At 35.6% G+C, this 16,454-nt stretch overlaps 2 protein-coding genes across 2 annotated transcripts; both read right to left on the reverse strand.

Annotated features, from left to right (window-relative positions):
* Positions 1-793: 793 nt before the first annotated feature.
* Positions 794-4,704, reverse strand: LOC117103025. Its single transcript, XM_033243487.1, has 3 exons — positions 3,409-4,704; positions 3,181-3,283; positions 794-799 (listed from the first exon to the last, which is right to left on the reverse strand). Exons 1-3 carry the CDS (start codon positions 3,927-3,929, stop codon positions 794-796), a joined length of 630 nt encoding a protein of 209 aa, XP_033099378.1. The 5' UTR covers positions 3,930-4,704.
* A 9,511-nt stretch (positions 4,705-14,215) lies between these two features.
* On the reverse strand, positions 14,216-15,788 carry LOC117103026 (uncharacterized protein K02A2.6-like). The gene is made up of 2 exons (XM_033243488.1): positions 15,091-15,788; positions 14,216-14,885 (listed from the first exon to the last, which is right to left on the reverse strand). The coding sequence occupies exons 1-2, from the start codon at positions 15,786-15,788 to the stop codon at positions 14,216-14,218; spliced, it is 1,368 nt and encodes a 455-aa protein (XP_033099379.1).
* Between the last annotated feature and the right edge of the window lie 666 nt (positions 15,789-16,454).

Here is a 16,454-nt window from a genome sequence, read left to right on the forward strand (position 1 = left end):
TTCAATAATGTAAAATCACAAGAAAATAATATTAATAATATCACTATTAATATGACATTAATAATATCATAACAACAGTGATGAGATGATTTTGAATCTAAGCATCCTATACTCCAAAACTATACATGCTACTAACTGTTATTCATAGCATATTCAAACCACCAACAAACAATATAATTTCAATGTAAACATAAAAAATAGCTTTTATCAAGTATAACTAAACTTGGCCATCCTGACTTACCCAACAGAGGTATGTACAGACTATAATACTTCACGTTCTCCTTACAATAGAGTACCAGACTTTAACAGTTTCTCTTCACCTCATAGGACTCACAGAAATATTTGATAAAATATACATAACGTCCTTAAAAACTCACCTAATACACATTCTAATATAATCACACTATATTCCTATGTGACACAATAATTAACTATAAGCTTAGACCAACTCGTTAATCGTTACACACTAGCTCCATGGGCGTAGCCATCTTATTCACTTTGTTTACATATAGCGCCACCATCGGCCACTTATCGACTATAGATAAAACAACATCGTAACTGATGAACAATAATTTTAACAATGTATGATAAACCTTCAATTTCTATGCAGTAGCAGCCATAAACAATGAAATCATAAATTATACTTTGAAAGAGTAGCTGCACTCTAACGCAAGGTGACCTACATTATGATGACAGTTCAACACGAAGTTAGGCTTCGGATGAGGGATGCCATCAAAACAAAACATCCCTAAATACGCATAACCTCATCTAGCTTAACAATATTTACATGAGGTTACTCCTATATGATACAATATTAACAATGATTATGTTCATATTTACATACCTGTTGACGAAATGCTATATTTTTAATCATTCAACGACACCAATTACAACAAATCATACCCAAGTCTCACCCTGTCGTTCTCCGCTTACCACATGGGATGATCATTACAATTTCACGGCTGACCGCATAACAATGAGATATATTCATACGCCGCCCTACATCCCAAATGGGCAGTGTTATTTTTAATAGTTATGGTACCTATATATATATATATTTTCAGTTTACGACAACGACATAACATGTTCTGTAGATTGAGATCAATTTTGGGTGCAAAGAGTAAAGTAGGCCTAATACATAGGCCTATGGCTTGTCTTATTTTAGAGGTAGGGACACCGTAATCATAGAAAAAAAAACCAATATTGGTCTAATCAGGATAATTCTACTTCACGGGCTACTACAATAAAATACTCAGTCTATGAATTTTTTTTCCAATGAACAATTATACTGGAAGAGACAATGGACCTAATAAATCAAAATTACAATTTTTACAACATGATTGCTGATCTTCCTTTCAAGCAATGATCCTTACTAAGGTGCGTCGCCAATTTGCCCTTTCATAATCATCATGAGTGAGTGTGTTTATGTGTGATTGCTGAAGTTAGGATTTATCATATTTATTTGCTTTTAAACAAAATTGCCATGGCTATAATAGGCCTATATTCTAGAAGAAAGGGGTGACGGAAAGTTAATAATAATCAATGATATTAACTTTTCCCATGTCTGTAGTAATTGCATAAAAGTTATTTATTAGCCAGGCATAGAGAGAAGGGACCTAGGCCAGGGGTCATACTCTGCATAGGCCTAGCTTAACGTGAAAGAGAATTAGGCCTATACTACAGTGTGACCGGGTAGCTGGACTGGGCATTGGCTAGGTCTCCTAGTCCGACTTATGCAGCCCAGGCTGAAGTGGTTGTATTTAGCAACTCCCATGTTCCCACCGGCGGCCAAAAGTTTTAAGAATTTACAATCACTTCGTCTGCCATGAACCTCACGGCGAAAGTTGTACTTTCCACGGAAGTTGTGATTTTGAAAGTTTGACGTGACATTTCAAAAGTTGTTGCCGTGAATTTTGAAAGTGTGCCGTGGGTTTATAAAGTGTGCAGTGAATTTTGAAAGTGTGCCGTGGTTTTTAAAAGTGTGCGGTGAATTTTGAAAGTATGCCGTGACTTTTTAAAGTGTGCCGTGTGGTTTCGAAAGTTGTTGCCATGAATTTCGAAAATGTGGCCGTGACATTTCAAAAGTTGTTGCCGTGACATTTATGGGCCACCGTATCTTTTAGTAAAACAGGACCACCACACTACCAAAAGAGATTTGAATGCTATTGCCTATGAATTAAAAAGAGTTATTTATTAATGTGTTCGTCTTCTGTTTACTCACAACATTCTACTTCAGCAATAATATTAAACAACAATAACGACAATAAATTAGTAATATTTACATTAATAATACTAATTAGTCATTATGACGATAATAAAGGTGATAATAACAACAACAACATTAATAGTAATATTTATTTCAACAAATAGTAATAATACTAGTATGGTAATAATAACGATATTTAAATATCAATTTTGATAACTAATTAGTGATAATAACGATATTGAAGGTGATAATAGCAATAATGCAACAATAATAAATTAAAGATAATGTTTATTTTTATAATAATAGTAACACTAATTAGTAGTAATAATAATAATATTGATACTTATAATACTAGGCCTACTTAGTAATAATAGGGTAATAATATCGATAATAAAGGTGACAACAACAACAACTACATACAAATGAGTCATGTCGTGGCAAAATGGTTACGTTGTCGCACAGACCAGTATTGAGTAAAGGAACTATAAAATATGGTAGCTCAAAAAATTGCCTAAAAATCCAGTTTTTTTTGGCACTATAGATCAACAGTTTAATGTCTTATTAATCATGTCCCAAAGTATTAGTTCTGGAAGTGATCAACAAATTGTTTATTTAATGTTATTTAGATAGTTAATTCTATTAAACAATGTATGCACAAATAACTTTGGAAGGCAATTACTCAAAATCATGTTTATCTTGACTCTAAGAGTGCTGTAATTTCACTTTCCAGTAACTTAGGCTAGAAATGTCCAATTTCAATGAATGACCCCTCATTTTAAAGATCACATACTCAGGTATCTGAAAATACTAATAACTTGAATTTCAATTTTTGCTACAACTTAGCCATTTTGCCACAACGTGCCTCAAATACTGAAAAACACCAATTCTGTGGGGAACAATACGTATGCGCGTACGTCCGTATATTATGTACGTGCGTATATGTATGCATGTGTGTAGGCCGCATGTATGCATACATGCATGCATGTAGGCCTATGTATGTGTGTATGTATGTATGCATCCCCACCTTTCTGGACAACAGTCGCGGGACACTTCATCACTGCATTCCGAACACAACATCTGTGAAAACATTAACACTTACCTGTCAGTTGGCACTTTAAATATAGTTATTTGGATAGGTCTAGGCAAATAACATGTTTTCTTAAATTTCTGAAAATTGGAGATGCATGGGTAAATTAACTTACCGCCAATATGTTACGCCAGTCCTCTTTAGCTTCAGAACATAAGAGTATCCGTTAGAGTCTACCAGTTTAGATCGCTGTCTTTGTGTCGACCCCTCGACAATCTTGTATTCGACGACTCTGTCCACCACATCTTCGTTGTCCTCTCCAACATCGGCGTCATCGAGGGAGTCTTCTTGAATTTCGTTACCATTCTCGAAACTTGCATCTACACAGACGTCCGCCGATGTTTCGGTACGATTAGGGCTACCATTAAGTTCGTCTACCGCATTTAGCAGGTCAGTCAATCCAGTGTTGTTGGTCGATGCATGGTCTTCATCGATATGTCCAAGCGAGGGATGAGTATTCCCGTCCATTTGGTGGTCTTCCAGAGGGGCTTCTTGAATTGCGTGGCTATTCTCCGAACTTGTATCCACGTCACCATGTTCATATATCGCAATTAGTAGGTCAGTCAGTCCAGTGTTGTTGGTCGATGCATGGTCTCGATCGATATGTCCAAGCGAGGGATGAGTATTCCCGTCCATTTGGTGGTCTTCCGGTGAGGCTTCTTGAATTGCGTGGCTATTTTCCGAACTTTTATCTACGTCACCCTGTTCATATATCGCAATTAGTAGGTCAGTCAGTCCAGTGTTGTTGGTGGATGCATTGCCTTGACCGATATGTTCAAATGAGCGATAAGTACTCTCGGCCAATGGGATGTCTTCACGCAATTGACGGTCGAATGTACACTCGGGTCACCTCCACTCCAGTACTGGTCCGTCATTGTCCATCACTTGGGTGTACTGCTCCAAGGTTATACCTAAAATAAATTACAAATAATGCATTTAAAAATTTAGTTGTGATAATGCATAGCCCCGTAATACAATAAGTGTTTGGAACACATAAATATAATTAAGTGCGTCTTTTACAACTTATCCTCTTAAAAAACATCAAGTGTTTAAAAAACATAAATATAAATAGATGTGTCTTTAAGAGGTTACCCTCTTAACAAGTTTACAAATTAAAGTGACGATAAAGCACATCCCCGTACAATAAGTATTTGAAAAACATAGGCCTATACTGTATATAATTAAGTACGTCTTTATAACTTGCCTTAAATTGACAAAGCCATTTTATTAAACGTTCCGCTTTTATTTAAGCATCATCAGTAATAAATGATCCTGATAAAGCTTAAATAAAAGTGAAACGTTTAATAAAATTACCCTCTTAACAAGTTTAAAAATTAATGTGGCGATAGTGCACATCCCCGTACAATAAGTATTTGAACAACATAAATATAATTAAGTGCATCTTTTAGGACTTACCCTCTAAACGAGATCTGTGGTACCAGGACATGCAGTCATTGCATTCTACCGCATGCTGATGTGCTGTGACATCTCTCTTACACTTCTTGCAGGGAAACTTCGCTACAGGCTGCGGACTTGTGCCGCCGTTTCTCGTCTTCATTACAGCAGATAAACTCGGACTGATGATACTTTATGTTCGCTCACTGAATTATTAAAATAAACTAAATAACTTTTTTGAAAGCTGAGCTGTTAGCAGATACACTCGGATTGATGATACTTGATGTTCTCTGACTGAATTATCGAAATAAACTGATACAATTTTTGGAAAAGCTGGAGTTTTTATGCCAATGACCTTCGTCGAAAACTGTTTATTGGTATGTGCTTTCATGTTCCGCAGTGTCGATAGTCACTCATGGTGAGACTAAGCCAGATTAACGCCTTGGTGAAATTAAGAAAAGAAATAAGAAAAAATGTAAATTTACAATTATACAGTATTTACCCTTCAACCCATTTTAGATTAAAAAAAAAAAAAAAAAAAATGACCCTAAAAAATTTGAATCCCCCTTCCCCTTTATAAATTCTGGCTACGGCCTTGATTTTCTAATTTGTTCAAGACATCTGATTCGTGTCACCGACATGTCACCGGTGATTCACGTCATTGGATGCATCCTTGTCACTTACGGGTTTCATAGCTCCCATTGGTCGAACAAATAGCTTATGATGGACTGAAGCGAAATGTCTGTCACTCAACAATACCAATTGTTCCTATTGTGGATAATTGATACTAGATGCTATGCACCCCACCTAATTTTTACGTAAGCCTCATTCTTGGGCGTGGTTCTAAAGAAAATAGTATCGAATAAATAAATTTTTAACATTTGAAAAATCATAATGTGGTTTTTCTATTTCAATTTTTTATGATTAGGTCTACTCTACAGTTTTAACGTGAAAAAAGAAATTAAACAATAATATAGGCCTATGTGTTTTTCTTAATTATTAAGATTGCTTAAATTGTTAATATTACATTATTGTCAGATTTTATTCCATTTTGTAACTGGCGGGTTTTCTCTGTCGAATAAGAGTACAGTGTGAAGAAATGAATACAACGATCTCACGACGACGATGATCAGAATTTTACTAAAATAATATACTATGTACTTCATTTCAATCACATTTCAAAAAGATGCAACAACTGAGTAACATTTACATTTCATTTTAATTATAAATAACTTGTGGCCGAGTTGACTTGTGGCCGAGTTGGCTGTAGCCGAACTTATTTGTAGCCGAGTTGATTTGTGGCCGAGTTGATTTGTGGCCGAGTTGAATTGTGACCGAGTTGACTTGAGGCCGAGTTGACTTGTGGTCGAGTTGACTGTGGCCGAGTTGACTTGTGGCCGAGTTGACCTGCACCCACCCCTTTGTATCAAACTCTTTGGTGTCTACATCTCAGAAAACTAATTACCCAGGGAATTATATTGTGATTCACATTTAGTGAAGCTTGCATGCTTACAGAGGTTATCTATTAACTTAACAAGGTAGTGGGTAGTTGAAAAGGTCTTCTTGTTACCAAATGGTTTACAGTTAAGTTTACCAGTTATATCATTCATAATCAGGGAATATATGAAATTTTCAGCAACCTTTGAGAAGTGGTCTGTTAGTGAGATTGGTCTAAGTTTATTCCACTCAGACAGGTTTGTCTTAGGAATTGGGACAACTACAGCCTCTTTCTACTGGTTAAGTAAACAACTCCCTCATCAAAAGATGAATTCAACAAACGCAAGCAAATTCCCTTACTATTCTGGCCGGTACCCCATCAGGCCCCGAAGCCTTCTTATTGTTTACCTGTTTAAGAACATTATAAACCTCGTATTCTTCAACGGTAGGTACCAGCTTGTGCTCAGGGAGAAAGGCGGGTAGCTGTTTCAAATCTAACACTGGAATATCATCGGAGACGAACACAAAACAGTCATTAATACTGTTAGCAACGGGACGTAGTCGTCTTGATCAATATGTGGAGGAGGATTAATGTTGATTTCTTTAATGTGTTTGATAGTCATGAATTTAATCTCTTTATACCACGTAGCGGGATTGCTGCTTTTCAGTTTACGTATTCTATCGTGGTAAAATGAGCGTTTGGCGTTCTTAATACAAGCTTGGATCTCATCTCTAACTTTTTTCCATCTGTTGTCAATCTTCTTATAAAGACTTTGCCTTTTTGACAATCAGAGTTTTAATTTGTGGCGTAATACAGGGTTTTTCTTCAATGTGGCATTTTACGGATTTGGGAGGAAAATATTTTTCAGTTGCGCAGTTTAGTGTTTTGTAAAAAGCGTTACATTTGGCTTGTGTGTTTTTCCCAGATTTGACTTCTGTCCAGTCATGTTTTGTTATCCAGTGCCCAAAATGTTGGATGGAACTCTTTTTGATTGGTCTAATATGTCGATTTACAACTTTGTTGAACTTGCAGGTAACTTGTGGTTTCCACATTATACACTTGTGATCACTTCTAGCAATAGGAGCACATATGTCTGGTTTGTTGAAAAAAGGATGAATATGTCTAAAACTGCCGTTCTTCTTGTAGGTACCTTGACAACCTGCTTAAAGGGGCTAATAGTGAGAAACAAGATATTCAAAGGGTTGAAATCGCCAGCTATTATTATTCCAGCTTCCGAAAATTGTGTTGTTGAATCATCGACCACTTGTTGAATATGGTAGATTACCGCTCGGGTCATTAGCGGGTGAGTAAACAGCTGCCACAAACAAGGGTGAAAATTTTCGTTTGTTAAATGGTATAATGTTGTTGTACTTCAAACGGAGCATAGGTTTTACATACGTATAAGATTTGGAATACCTGTTGTTGCTGACATGCACCGGAATATTTCTTATTTTCCTACTTCCAGAACGACATCCGCGCCTAGTTATAGTGGTGCAGATTCCTAGCTCAATCTTTTTCCAAACGTGAGGTTGCAGGCGGAGTTTCTTGTTTCCAACAAAAATACCGACTGGTTCAAAATGGCGCCTAATGTTATGCAGTTCCTCATTTAAATACGACCGCACCTGCTTAAAAGCGCGACGTGCGGCCTCCGTGGCGTGTATGAGTGAGATTGGTCACGAACAAACACACTAAAATCGAACAATAGTGCAAAAATGATAATCCATGCAGGTTCATAAAACATCAACAGCTCAAATGACGGTATCAAAAAGGGAAACAATTCATCAAAAAACCACAAGAAAACGAAATAAAACGAGACTCATTTGCCAGCAGCACTCACAGCGGTGACTATACACAATAATAATCAATTAGGCGTAGGTATTAATGCTATATTTATATACATAGACTAATACCAGAACATAGAGACACTATATTTAATATTCATAAAGGTAAGGAACATAATTAAAATAATTCATCAATTAACTAGCAAATGGAATTTATTTGAGAAAGAAAAATGAGTTTATTTGCAGTTGTATGATTTTGTAATGGTTATTTCTAGTGAAAAAAGCAGTTATGATCTTTTTACATAGTGAAATCTAACCATTGAGACATGATGTACCAAGTCCACCTGACTGTTATAACTAAATTTTGAAAAAAAATTATCAGTTATGCGCTTTTGTCAAGGGAGGGCAATATGTTTTGACTGATAAGTGGTTTTTAAGGTAGGGTACTATAAATGAGATATTTCATGCATTCTCTCATTTTCCTTCATTGAAGGATAAAAAAAATTTTCACTTTTACCTTGCTCTACCACTTCCACATCTCTAACCGTTATTTCTTCACCCTCATCTACACTCATGTCCTCATCATCTTCTCTGCATTCTGAAAAAAAAAAGTTTTTTAGACTACACTGTATCTTGATGGCTGTTTGAGTTTGAATCCACTGGGAAAGCCTGACAACAGATAATGTCCACTGTCTTTCGTCCTTTAAGCTTATGTGGGTATTCCAGTTGACAACACCGGCAGATAAAATTTATATTTAAATATTTGTTTTTCTTTTTGTAATGAAATTCATACTTACCTGAAAATGTAATATCTTTCTCTTCTGCTAAAATTGTTCTTAAACTGGCTACACTGTAGCTGGATGGCCGTTTGATCTGTATTTCGTTTGGAAGGCCTGACACCAGGTAACGTCCATTTTGTCTACATCCTTGTAGCTTACGTGGGGTTTTCTAACACTAGCAAATGTAATTAGAACAATTTTATTTGGTTCAGTTTATATAACTTTTTTCTAAATTGAATTATATCATGATAGACCACCAGCCAATTTGAACTCTATCAGTCCAATGACTGAACACCATGTTCAGTGTGGTAGTGTTACACAATCATTACTTTTAATTTTTGGGAGGTGCAAAGTAATTGGAAAAAAAGTTAAAAATCATCATTTTTTTGAAATGGTGCCCAATGCATTCATATTATTATACAGTATGTGTGTGTGGTTATATATATATATATATAGTACTCGGAAATGAACAAATTGTAACCGGTTGGCAATTTCTTCTTTAAAACAGCAGTTCTCGGATATTTGATTCCAGATTGTTTTTTTTTTTTTCGGTAGTTCTTAATCCAGCCCTTTGTGTTAAGTAGTTATATTTCTATTGATTTGTACATATAGTTAGTGTGGACCAGTAAAATTTAAATTATTCTTACTAATTACTTACTAGTGCAAATGAAAGATCTACTAATGCAAAAGCAAATGCTTTTTAAATGAAAAAAATCGGAAAACCAGTTGTGGAGTTATAATTTTTAACTAATCGGCGTTGGACATAAATAATGAAAATAATACAATATTAATAAATTTTAAAGGTCATATTTATCTTTACAAAAATTGTATTCTCAAAACATTCATAGAAAATGACTTGCACTTTACTAAAGGCATATACTGAATTTCAACATCAAAACAATAAGGGTCTATTAAATACAAGTGACTAAATTTTACGGAAAGTGAAAAAATAATGCGCCTAATATCCAAGATGGCCAACATGGACCAGTTCGAAAATTGCCATTTGTCCCAACTTTAAAATATATTTAATACTTGAAAGAAATAACATAAATCTGTAGATACTATGGTTGTAATTACAGTATTGTATATAATACAGGTGAATAGTGATAAAGTTGCTACAAAATGTATTTTACAAAATTCTGGGAATTAAATGTCCCAATTTCATACAAAAATGAAAGAAACATTTTTTGTGACATTAATTTTTTTTAATGTACAAAATATTTTTTTTTCTGTATAAAATAGAGAAATTCTTAATGAAATAAAAATAATGATCAATTAATTGGATAATTAAATTATTGCAAATGAAAAATCATGCACCTAAATAATAAGATAGCAGCCATCGATCATTGCTGTTGTAAAATAGAGGTATTTTTAGGCAAGGCTAAGGAGATGTAAACTTCTTCCTAATTAAATAAAACTTTTTAAGCAGGTAGATAAAACATTACTTAATGCATAAAATATTCTAACTTTCCCATTCTGTAAAACAGATGAGCATAATTGAAAAAAAAATATAACTTCTGAACTGGACATCCAATTGAAAAATAAAATATATCTGAAGAAAGCTATTGTTAAACATCTTTGTGTGTGAAATATCAAGTGAAAGAATACAAGATAACAGATAGATAACAGAACCTAAGGAACCATCAAAGAAGCACAGTCTAGGTTTTGTGATGTTTATAACCATGAAGACATTTTGAGAGGAAAGTAAGTGGCTGTCCCCTTAGTATTTAGATTCCTCTGTATGAAAACTGCAAGGTTATTTTTTGGAAAAAAAAAACAGATGGGTTTTTGTTCTTAAAAAGATTAGCAAGAATTAAATACAAAATGAGGAAAGAACAAAAAAGCAAGTTTAAAATACCACTTTACGCAGTGTGCAACTACATGCTGCCTGTGTGTATAGGCTCGCACTATTCCATTTTGGGCTTCGTTGATCTATCCTAATATAATGTTTTAATCATACAATATGGCACAATAAATAAAACTTCAACAATATTTACGCCTTATAAAATCCTTATAAATTCATTAAAACAATTTTTCTTTGTATATTTTTAAATAACATTGACTACACTTAACAATTACATTAACATTAATAAAATCATAATTTCAGAATTTCCAACTGTGTATTACTTATCACCACATTCTTCCTTTGAAATAACAAATATTTGTTTGATTTTAAATGGTTGTGCACTTAACAGCCATACATAGAAACTACGTACACCAGGGCAATATTTTAACAATGAAATTGAAAAGATCAAGAAGATGATGCTATGAAATGGCTTTCATATATATGTTCTAAATCGATTACTTAAATAGTTAAAACCAAACTTAATAATAATTGGTAATGATAGACCTGATATTAATGATAAGCCTAAAATTTGGTTACATCTTCCTTGCATAGGTGATCGTGGTTACACGCTATTACGTAGCTGTATTAGAAAGATGAATAGGTATTTAATTATTGATGTTAAGTTTATTACTTTATGGCAAACCAAGCAAGTCTCTTAATTTACATCCTTAAAGGACCTTACTCCGAAAGAATACCGTAGTTCTTTATATCTATAAATTTGAATGCCCTGGCTGCAATGAAAGTTACATAGGAAAGACAGGTATGCCTTAAGTCAAAAGTGAATGAGCATGCTCTCAAATCAGACAGCAGTTATCATGGGCACATACAGCAGTGAAGGGGTTCTCAAGAGCATGCATTATTTACTTAATTTTAAACTTATACTTTTAATACTGTATATCACATTTCTTATGTTGGATCTTTATTTATTTATCTTCTACTATTATTTGTACTTCGCTGATTGTTTATTGCATTCCATGAGAATTTTAGCATTCCCAGACCTCTAACCTATATAATTGCTGATTATTTATTGTTTATCCATAAGTGATCGACTTCATGTAAGACACCATATTTTTAATTACCTCTTTTCAATTTTCTAGTTTTAACTTGATTTTATTCTGATTTTAAGATCTATCCAGGGAGATTGAAAATGTAACAGCAGGTTATGTCAAGGGACCATCCATAGACCTATTTCATCATTTTCAAAAAAGTACAAAACACTCTTTGGTTGGGAAGGGGAGAAGGCAGTGTAGCTTAGTTACTCTTTTATTAAAAAGTAAAATAATGATCTCAAATTCAGATTCAAAATTCTTTTTTGTGTACTCATTTGAGGGGAAGAGGGGGTCACAGCAAAGAGTATGTTTTGCTTTTGTACTCTTGTAATAATAAAGAAAATAATGGGTGACCTCTGTTAATCTAACATTAATATATTTTGTGCCAGCTAACTGTAACAATACTGCCATATTCAAATATGGCTCATACGTATAATTTAGTTTAAAAAAAAAATGCCATCTTGCAAATTCACTCCTGCTCCGTGAATAAGGAACCTGTAAATAAAAGTGGTAAAAATATTATTTGGTGTTTTAAATACTGTTAATGCCAAGTTCACTTCCTAATCATTATTTACGTCTGTCGCCCTCTTGAAGCGTCATTATGTTAATGTTCATCACTATTTATTACCGTATGTTATATCTGATATGCCTTATTAGATGAGTTTAATTTTGATTGATTTACGGTTAATCGTCACTTGTATCAGTTTCAACCGTCAAAGATGTGTAAACTTGAACTAAGGATAAGAGTATACATTGATATTCTGTCATCAGTTCCGACGCATTAAACAGAACTCCAAAAATCTCTGCTGCTTTCTTGTTTGTTTGATTTATTGACTCAAGAAGCACATCATTAACGTACAGGTTTGAGGAAAGTTCTGCCCACTAAGATGGCCACAAAAGAACTTGGAATAGCATGGAGGAACCTCCGCAAGGAATCAAATGACTTGAGGATATTTATGAAGAAAAACCAGCCTGTTAAAGAAACCCAAACACGGTATACAATATGGATGAAATTGTACGAAAGTTTTCTACAGGCCAATGATGTGTACTGTGGTACACTCAGTGCAGAAGCCTTGAAAGAGCACATTGAGAAATGGTACAAAAAGAAGACATTGTTTATAGAAAAGAGAAAATCAAAGGCCGAACAATGGTTTCTGATTAGAGCAGAGGTCCAGACTACAACTATGTCACGAGCATCAAAGTCTTCTCGTGCTAGTCAAGGATACCCAGCAAGAAAAATTGCGTAGGCCAAACGACTGTAAGAGCTGAAAAAGCAAAGTGAACTTCTCCGAGTTCAGCAGGAAAGTGAGAGGAAACTGAAACTGTTGGAAATTGAACTTCAACAGGAAAAGGAAAAAAGTGCCATAGCAAATGAAATGGCTAAATCAGAAGCATGGGAACAGCTCCTGGAGGCGATCGAGGAAGAAGAAAATAATAGCCAAAATTTAGATGGAGAAGAGGTAGACACTATAAGTGCCATAAGCAGGCGACATTCCAGAGAGGAAGAATCACCTGGCGATGTTAAACAAACTACGTTCCCCACTGCATCCCCAAAGCAACCTGGGGAGGTGCTGATGGAACTGCGAAAGCCAAAGTTGGAAATAAGGAAATTCGAGGGGAACCATCTACAGTTCAATTCATGAGTCAATTCAAAATCAAAGGGATCTGTTCCAATAATGAAAAAATGGCATATCTAGAACAGTATACGATCGGAGAAGCCAATAAAATAGTTGTTGGGTACTTCTTAGACGCTGATGTGGGATACCCTGCGGCGATAGAAGAATTGAAAAGGAACTACGGAGACGTAGAAGCCATGGCAAACGAGTACATAAAAAAAGGTTTTGTCTTGGGGATATATTAGAGCTGATGATCCCAAGGGTCTGGATGCCTTTGCTGTCTTTTTGAAGGAATGCAGAGCAGCAACACAAATTATTGGAGGTATGGGTGTGCTGAAATATTCTGAGAATTTAAAGAAAATATTACAAAAGCTTCCCAACTTCATGCATGGCTGGTGGAGGAAAATCGTTTTCGATTTGAAGCGGCAAAGAAAAATAGTAAAGTTCTAAAAATTTTGTAGACTTATAGCATTAGAGGCAGAGAAAGTGAATGATCCTGTCTGGGGAAAGGATATAATATGTAGTGGAAAGAAGAAAGACCAAAGATTTCCATGCCCAAAGATGTTAGCCGCAGTGTCTAACACAAACGAAATTGATAGGGGATGTATGTTTTGTGGTGGTACTTATTACATCTTCCCCTTCAGAGAGTGTGGAAGTGTTCCTTTTAAAGATTAAATGTAGTGTACCATGTAGTCTACAAATTAACAGTATGTCTTATTATTATTACATCACAGTTCTGGTATTCTCTATTAAGTCTATGTGCTGTATGATTCGTTAAAGTACTTTGGGTTTAGCTTAGATTGACGCTCACTCCTACGAAGAGTTTTGGTACTGCCCGAACTTGGCTGGTTTTCCTGTTTTTGTGCATTGACTTGATACGTCTGCTCATCTTCCTCCTCCTCATCGCTTTCTATTGGTGTGGGTGGTTGTGTTTTAAGGAGATGTTTCCTGTTTCGTCTGATGATATCTCCTGTTTCTGTCTTGACCATGTATGATCGGTTAGGCAAGGCTTCAGTTATTACGCCTGCCCTTGACCATGATGGATATTCTGTACTCTCACTGTGTCACCTACGTGGAGAGGTGCCATTGGCGTAGATATTTCGTCAAAGTTTCTCTTTTGCTGTTGTTTAAGCTTTTTCTTGATAATCTGTGTTTGTTTCCCCCCAAGCTTTGGGTTTAACAAGGTATGTTTGATCGACAAGTTGGATTTTATCTTCCTGTTGAAGAGTAGTTCTGCTGGTGACACTCCATGTTCAAGCGGTGTACTCCTATATACTTGTAAAGCCAAATGTAGGTCTTCGCCACTATCTTTGACTTTACGGATCATGGTTTTCACTATTTTGACTGCATTTTCAGCTTGGCCGTTGGATGCAGGATGGTGAGGGCTTGAAGTTGTATGCTTAAAATTCCACATTGTAGCAAAGTTTTTGAACTCTTTACTTGCAAACTGTGGCCCATTATCGCTGATCAGTTCTATTGCTGTACCGTGACAAGCAAAGATGGATCTAATGGAATTTATTACATTCTTGCTAGTAGTGCTAGGTAGGGTAGCAATCTCTACATATTGCGAGTAATCCACCACTGCAATGTAATCTTTGCCGTCAACCTCAAACAGGTCCGCTCCAACTTTCTCCCAAGGTCGGGTAGTCAACTTATGTTGTTGCAAGGGCTCTGTCTTTTGCTTATCTCTATACAGAATGCATGTTGAGCATTGTTGTACAATCTGATCTATCTCTTTGTTAATATTTGGCCAGTACAACACTTCACGTATTCTGCGCCTTTCATTTTTCTCTTCCAAGATGACCTTTATGATTTTGTTGGAGCATCATGTTCTGAAGACATCTTGGAATGACAATTCTTCTTCCTTTGAAGATAATGCCACCCGACACAGACAACTCGTCCCTGTAGTTCCAGAATTCGACAATGCTTGAAGGGCATTGTGTCCGCTTGTCTGGCCATCTCTCTCGGATTGTTTTGCGGAACTGCAACAGAGTTTCATCTCCCTGAGTTGCAGCTTTTATATTCTGCATCTGAGATTGCGCCACTGGTAGCGATGTAATTACCATTCTGATGTATGCCTCAACATAATTTTCTAAGCGTTGATCTTCTTCAGCTGCTGTGGTTTTGTCAACAGCTCTTGACATCGCATCTGCAGCCCATAGTTCTTTACCTGGGGTATATGTTAGGCTAAGATCATATTTTTGTAGTCTGATACGCATTCGCTGAAGTCTAAGTGGACTATCTGACAGTGGTTTTTTGAAGATGGAGATTAGAGGCTTGTGATCCGTTTCTGCCAGTACTTTCTGGCCAAACAGGAACTGGTGAAAACGTTCACACGCAAATGTCAGCGCCAAACACTCCTTTTCAATGTGGGCATAGTGTGTCTCAGCACTTGTCATTGAACGTGACGCGTATGCCACAGGTGCCCATACTTGATTGGTCTGTTGTTGCGGCAAAACTGCCCCGATTCCATCCTTGGATGCATCAGCCGACACTTTGCATGTCTCAGTCGGATTATAAATTTTAACACTGGGCTGTTTGTCAGAGTCGACTTGACATTCATCCAAGCCTTTTCTTGGGCATCCAACCATACCCAGTCATTCTTGTCAACTAGGAGCTGACGTAGTGGTGCCGTCTTGACTGACATTTCAGGCATAAATTTCGCCAGAAATTTGGCCATTCCCAGAAATCTTTGAAGAGCTTGCTTATCCTTTGGTCTTTCCATGTTGACGATGGCTCTTACTTTACTAGGATCTGGTCTAATACCTTCATCAGTAATCAGGTCACCTAAGAAAACAAGTTTGTTTATTCCGAATTCGCACTTTTGCCTGTTAAGTTTCAGGTTGGCTCTTTGTGCTGTGTTTAGCACTTGCTTCAGTCGTCGGTCATGTTCTTCTTGTGTGGATCCCCACACAATTATTTTTTATTTATTTATTTCAAAAATCATCCAACAGCGGAAGCCAATTACAAGATGTCTTATAATACATATAAATATATAGAAAAATACAAACAAGCGAAAGATAAATTGATAAATAACATTACAGTATAAAAAGAAAAAGAGAAATTTACAAATACATTGCGAGAAATTACATCAAAATTGCAAATTAATTAATTAAATTACAGTATGAAATGAAATAGAGAAATTTACAAGAAAATTGCACAAAATTACATCTTAAGCTAAAAATTGCAAGTTCAAAAAAATACAGATAAAAAAATCCAGATAAGAAAATAAACAAATAAATGCAAAACAAGTAAAT

Source organism: Anneissia japonica, unplaced genomic scaffold, assembly GCF_011630105.1.
Source record: "Anneissia japonica isolate Jap-2015-1 unplaced genomic scaffold, ASM1163010v1 scaffold8218_len373358_cov135, whole genome shotgun sequence".
NCBI classification, from domain to species: Eukaryota; Metazoa; Echinodermata; class Crinoidea; order Comatulida; family Comatulidae; genus Anneissia; species Anneissia japonica.